At 45.6% G+C, this 6,402-nt stretch overlaps 1 protein-coding gene across 1 annotated transcript; it reads left to right on the forward strand.

Moving 5' to 3' along the window:
- Window positions 1–565: 565 nt before the first annotated feature.
- On the forward strand, window positions 566–4,559 carry LOC124687036 (THO complex subunit 7B-like). The gene is made up of 4 exons (XM_047220895.1): window positions 566–677; window positions 1,204–1,304; window positions 3,116–3,733; window positions 4,134–4,559. The coding sequence occupies exons 3-4, from the start codon at window positions 3,140–3,142 to the stop codon at window positions 4,269–4,271; spliced, it is 732 nt and encodes a 243-aa protein (XP_047076851.1). The 5' UTR covers window positions 566–677; window positions 1,204–1,304; window positions 3,116–3,139; the 3' UTR covers window positions 4,272–4,559.
- The last annotated feature ends 1,843 nt before the right edge of the window (window positions 4,560–6,402 follow it).

Below are 6,402 nucleotides of genomic sequence, written 5' to 3' on the forward strand. Positions count from 1 at the left end.
GAAAGCATGGTGCTTGGGTGCCGACTTGGATATCTGTGTGGACAGCGAGTTTGTCGACCCGCCTGGTTCGTCTTTCGGCAATGCGAAGGTTGTTCTGGATGGTACGTCGGGGCGGTGGCCCCGGAGCTAGAGGTGTGTCCGTTGCGTTGGTAGCCTGCGTTGTGTGGATGATGGGACTCCTCGCTTGTGCGGTTTTTCGTCTCGATTTTCCTTATAAACCGGGCAATGTATGGTTTTTGGACCCGGTTTTTCTTATAAATTGGGTCATTCTGTGCATAGCACTCTATCTATCTAATCGGATGGCGGATTCGACTGCCTTTTCCTATAAAAAAAAGGTCGTTTGATAGATCCAACGGATTAAAGTTGCTCTACTGGGGCACCCTCAGTTTTTTTTTTAGGTTCGTCTTGTCTGCGCTGAGCCTCTCACAATAATGGATGCAGCCCACGGAACACGGCCCATTAGCCGCCACCCGGCCCACGTCCTCTCCACCTCCCCCAACCCCTTCTTCCTTCTTTCTTTCTCACCGCCGCCGCGTCCCTCCTCCCTCTCTATGCACCCCGGCATCTCGTGCTCTCTCCTCCACATCCCGGCATCCTCCGTCGCACCATCGTGCAGGCTGCGGCTTCCTCTGCCTCTGACCTTACACCAGTCGCCTTCTCCCCTCCATTTAGTTGTGGTAAGTCTTCGACCATTGCTTATCCAAAACAAAGAAATAAGGATTATTTACTGGATTTCGTTGTTCACATAATTTAGGTAGAATCTTAGGCCTTGGAACAGAAGACATATGTCATCCTTTCTTCTTGGCTCACCCGTGAAAACATTAGCCGTATGGTCAGAAAATGATGGCATTTTGCACTTGTTTGTAGTTTATTTATTGCTTCATTCAGTTTCCATGTTCAAGAACTAGCCCTTTCTCTCTCGTAGCTCAATGCTTTAGGTGCTACTGTCAGTACTCTCTTTGTTAATGTAATTGAAAAACTGAAGCGGCTCGTGTCTATGTAGTAACAATATCTACATTGCTAGCTACGTGTTTTCAGGATAAATATATAGCATAGGTGAAGCTGAGGCCTGGTTCTTTTGTCCGTGGTTGTTATGCACATTTGATTAGTGACTTTATGACTGAATTGCAGTACAATGTCTTGAAATCTAGTATGTCAACTTTTGATTTTGTTTCTCCCATAATAGTGTGTCGCATGTGGCAGGAGCCTAGCTCGAATTTACATATCTCCGAGAGCCATCGTTGAAGCTGCTGCCCTCTGATACAACTTTTGCATATTGCCTCCCTTGACGAACCATTTTGACGGTAAGCGCTCAGTTTTAGAAGCAAGTTAGTCATATCTTTATTTTGGAAATTTAAGTAATGGTTTGCATAATTGTGTCAGCCTCTTCTAGCTATTGGTTCACACCTTTAGAAATCTTTGTGAGGAAAGGAAGGGAATTATATATCATAGTTTCAGTCAGGAAGGAAATTTTGTTTGTTCCCAATCCTCTCTTATGAATGGATTGGGAACAAACAAATTTTTTTTAGATCACGCCTTCTCTATTGCCGGTGTAGCTGAAGGTGACAATATCGTGTTCTTGTGTTGTTAATTCCTTTTATGGATAGCTCATGCTATTTTAGTTTGTAATAAAATTATGTCAATCCAAAAGGCCCATGCGTGAGGCGTATTCATCTGCTGATACATAAATAGCACATGCGTATTAAACACCAGAGATTAGTTGAGTTAATTGAGGCTCATGCCCAATGACGGCAGAGTACAAAAGCTCTCACGGGCAGACTTGGTATATGAAAAAAGACTAGGAGCGCTTGTTTGGCTGCAACCGGCCGGCCGCTACGCCCACATCCTTCCGACGACCATCGGTAGATGCAGTAACTAGCTCCCTGTCGGACGTGATGCCAGGTGTTCTGCCTGTTGAACAGACCGGTCCCGCTCCTGGTCTATGTTGTTCCTTTACGTCAATCTATTTGACGGTCACATACATATATTTGTTTCTCGGTGGACATGCAAGAAAGAGCATCCGAGCACTGTGCTTTGCAGGACCAAGTAGCCCCTCTGCAGTGTCTACTCTACTACCCCTATATCTAACGCAAAAGCAACAGCAGTACCGTGTGCGTACGCACTCGGTCACACATCACTCGCACCACACCACAAAAGATGGGATAGAGGTGAGCGGCATAGACAGACTCACATAGCTTGTGGAGTGCACCTACATTTCACTATGCTTGCTTCCTTACGATAAACCAGATGGGGATCGACGGTGACTGTTATCTGTTTCTCTGTAGCACACGTGCTTTGCCTTATTCTGAGTTCCGAAACTAGAAACGGCCTAAGTTCGACGTGACGCTTTGAAACCTACTATGTCAACCAATTTTACATGCTGGCATTGCCGTATGAGTTGTGCGATAAGTATCATGTGATGTAACAGCTAGCCGAGCAACTGAACAAGGCATCACACATGGACTTGCAGGAAACGACTGCCTGGGTTGCTGGGCCAAATCTTAAAACCCGCCAGCCTGGGGTAGCAGACGCTTGTGCCGGAGGTGTTGCGGGTCACAGCCACGCCGCGCAAGCGACAATGTCGGCACAACCCGTCTCAGTTGGTTTCATTTGTCCAGTTTCACCTCCTTAACTCGCTGCACTAAACCCTAACCCCGACAATATGCATTCTGTCCATTTTGGGACAGAGGAAGTATTTGTCAGTAGTGTTTTAATACTTAAATCAAATTTAAACTAAATACTGAAAATTTATCATAAATTAGTCAGACACTAGTGCCTTGCCACAGAGGCGACAAAAAGATGTGCAGTGAAATTTTCGATCACGTCATTAATTTAGATGATTAATGAAGTATCACAAGTCAACTCTGCAACCGGTGAACATTTCCTTCTCTTAGATTCTACTCACACACGTTGCCATGTCCATGCATGTATGCATGGATGTAGGTTAGTCAAATTTGCAGTCTTGCAGAAGTAAAATATGTTGATTTCTGTTGTTTCCTGATATATGCGTACTTATGTGCATTTTTATAAAGGTAAATTAGTTCAGATCAGTTGGATTGATTGTTTTTTAAAAGTAATACTGTTCCTTTTGCTCATAGTCCTGTTCTGGTTTCAGTTGTTAGACCCCTCAAATTGTGAAATGCTTACCAAAGGGAGGAGAGTTGCTGGAAGGGGTGAAGCAATGTCTGCACATTATGCATTTGGGCCACATGAGGATGATGCGATTATTAAGCACCGGCTTCTGACCAGGACCACAACTACCAGGGGTGAACCACCTCTAAAGAAGCTCCAAAAGAAGTTCATGTCCTTCGCTGCCGAGACAGAGAAGGATGCAGACAATACAATGGACTGTGAGAGACTGTACAAGGCCTTTCTACAGGAAATTAACACTTTCGAGCTGCCTCTTCTGAAAAGCAAGGCTGTGGTTGATGCAAACCTTAGGGAGAAGGAGAGCTTCAATGAGCTGCAGGTCGAAATCCAGCGACAAATCTTGCAAGCTCAGACTGATATTGAGGATCTTAAGAAGCAACTTGAACAAAGCAAGATTGAGAGGCAGCACAAGGAGGAGTGTGAAGCGATCAGAAAACTGATTTCTTTGCAGCCTCCACGGTCAGAAACCAAGAAACTCATTGCTGATCTTGAGAAGGAGATAACTAATTTGGAGGCTGAGAGTGCAGCATGTGCAAGGACGTTAGAGCTTCGGAAGAAGCAGTTTGCTCTTCTCCTACATGTGGTGAGTTTATGGTTGATGTTATCTTTTACGTACTTCCACACTCACGTCTATCCTCCGCCTACGTAAAGTGACCAATAGGATATCAAATGAATAGTTTCACCGTGTGATAATAATAAAATGTGATACTTTCCCTGCCTCTGTTTTCCACAATGCAACACAATTCTGAGGATGGTCATCATATATGGCCAATTTCCGAATTTTACATCATCGCTCACCAAGGTTTGGGTTATGGGTAGGAGATGCGCCTATTTCATCTCAATTATATGATACCAAGTTAATGTAACCCTGTCATCAAAACTGCAGCACTAAATTAGGTTTCTTCATTTTTACAATCAAATTGTGGCTGGATCCAGAATAGTTATTTAGCAGAATGCCTGCTCTAATGTCGTACCTTTTACAGGTGGAGGAATTGCAAATCTCTATCGAAGATGAGCAAAGGAGCATAGCAGATGAGCTGAGAGCCGCCGCTGAGGAGCCAAAGATGAGCATGGAGGGAGGTAGTGGTGGCGGTGCTTCAGATGCAATGGCTGTAGACTGACTGATCAATGGTCCTGTAGCACCAGCGAGTCTAACAGTTCTGTGGTTGATGGTGTTCTTTCAACTATAAGGTGCAATCTCGACGGTGAAGCTGTTCCCCCGTTCCGAATTATAAGAACTTACCGCATGTGTATAGACGTGTTTTTGTCTGTCTATTCACTCATTTCAGGTCGTATGTAGTCTACATTAAAATATCCAAAACATTTTATAATTCGGAAGGTAGGGTGTATGTTATATGAAGAAAAACCACAATATATCATGGTGGAACGTCTTCTCATCCAGACTCAAATTTCTAGCGTCATTGTTACCGATGTGGCAGAGTCAACCGTGCCAGTCCCTCCTGCCCAAATTAATTGGCACAACCATATACTATGTCCTAAGCTGCGTTGATTAATTAGGGCCGAAGGGAGTAATAAAAATGTGTTGTCATGGTGTATATGTGTACTGAACAACCTAAACTGTGCTGTCGACACTACTCGGCCGCCATTGACGGTACTAGCTAGCATTATTTTGATGTTTCACTCTATAACGTATGTACCAAATTGAGATGTTAAAAACATGGGGAAGGCTTGAGTGTTTGAGATTGAACAACTCTCTCGCATTCAGAGATCGGTGTTTTGCAGAGAACTCGTTGAGGTGGTACCTTGTTTTCCTGAAGGGAGGTAGAATTCCCAGGTCGGCATGCATATCCAAAATCTTCAAGGTAGAACTTACCGTCACGGATTTTGCAACCCATCAGGCCTTGACAAGCCGTAGGCTAGTATGCTCGCATCATGAGCTGAACCCTCCCACCCAGCAAGCACGTAGGTGAACCTCATATCGAAATCCACAGCTGCTAGCACGTTCTGGTTGGTGTAATGCTTCCTTCCGCGGAATGCTGCAGACATTGATCTCGGTACCTTGGCAGTGACATGAGTATCATCAATAGCCCCAATGCAATCCTGTAAAAAAACATATTTCTGACAGTACCACACTTCTGATAGGTAGAAGGAACATGATTTTATACTCACCCTGAAATAGGGGAACCACCTGTAGCTGTTCTTGATCTTGGTTTGTGTGTTCATTAATGCTGGATTGATCATTTCACCTCTGAGCTCCCCAATTGCGTACAACACCTGCTGGAAGTACAAAGAGATAGTCTATGTGGATCGCCTGAATGTGTTATGGATGACTTTGAACCTATAGTTATGACTGACGACATGAAGAAATATTGCGACTTGTTCTTCGACAGTTGTGTGGATGCTATCAGTCAGCAGTCCTCTACCCCTGAACATTTTCACAAGTGCATAGAACGGAGGTCTTCTCATCTGTAGCATCTGGATAGCCTCTACGTCGTTGCAGTTGTAGATGTTGTTGAGGTTGGAAATCCTCTCCTGATCTCGTTGTAACATAGATCCGTAAGTCACACGAGGATAAGCAGCATGCCTAACTGCTCTCTTATGCACCATCAGGATCCAGGCTTATACGCAAATGATGAGTGTTGCGGCATGATGCACAAGCTGGAGCTGGTCGGGTCTTATCGAACCCAACCAGTTCTACGAACAGGAATCTAACACTACAGTAGAGCAGAGGAGTTTCCCCTTACCTCCGTCATGGCGGACGATGGACACGGCCGAAAGCTGCCGCAGATGTGCGCAGGCTCCGCCACGGCTGGAGAAGAGGACGAAGACCCTGGTCCGGTGCCGGAGACCAAAGGGAGATGCGCGCTGCCAAATCTGGGTCGCCGCCGCCGGGGTCGGTGCAAAATTTTGGGGAAGGGAAAATTTGGGAGGGGGCTAATGGAGAGGGTAACCGAAGTGGGAGGTTACCCCTACCTTTGCCGCGCAACGCCGCTAGGATTTCGGCTTCTCTCGCAATGCCGAGGCGGAGCTCACGCGTGTTGTCGATTTTCGTCTCGCCAGAGCCTGGCCTGGAGAAACTATCAAACCGGGCGTTCCTCTAGATCTATTCCAGAGGTGCTTTAAAACTCGTGCTATGCAAGAACAGTGCTTCATGAAACCAAACTACCCGAAAGCCAAGAACGCCCAGACAACCAAACACGCCCAGTACTCGGCGGCTTGGCCAACTCGTCGCCGTGCATCTAGAAGGTCCTAGATAGCCTGTTCGTGATATCAGGCCGAGAAAACAAAAAA

This window comes from Lolium rigidum, chromosome 2 (assembly GCF_022539505.1).
Source record: "Lolium rigidum isolate FL_2022 chromosome 2, APGP_CSIRO_Lrig_0.1, whole genome shotgun sequence".
Lineage (NCBI taxonomy): Eukaryota > Viridiplantae > Streptophyta > Magnoliopsida > Poales > Poaceae > Lolium > Lolium rigidum.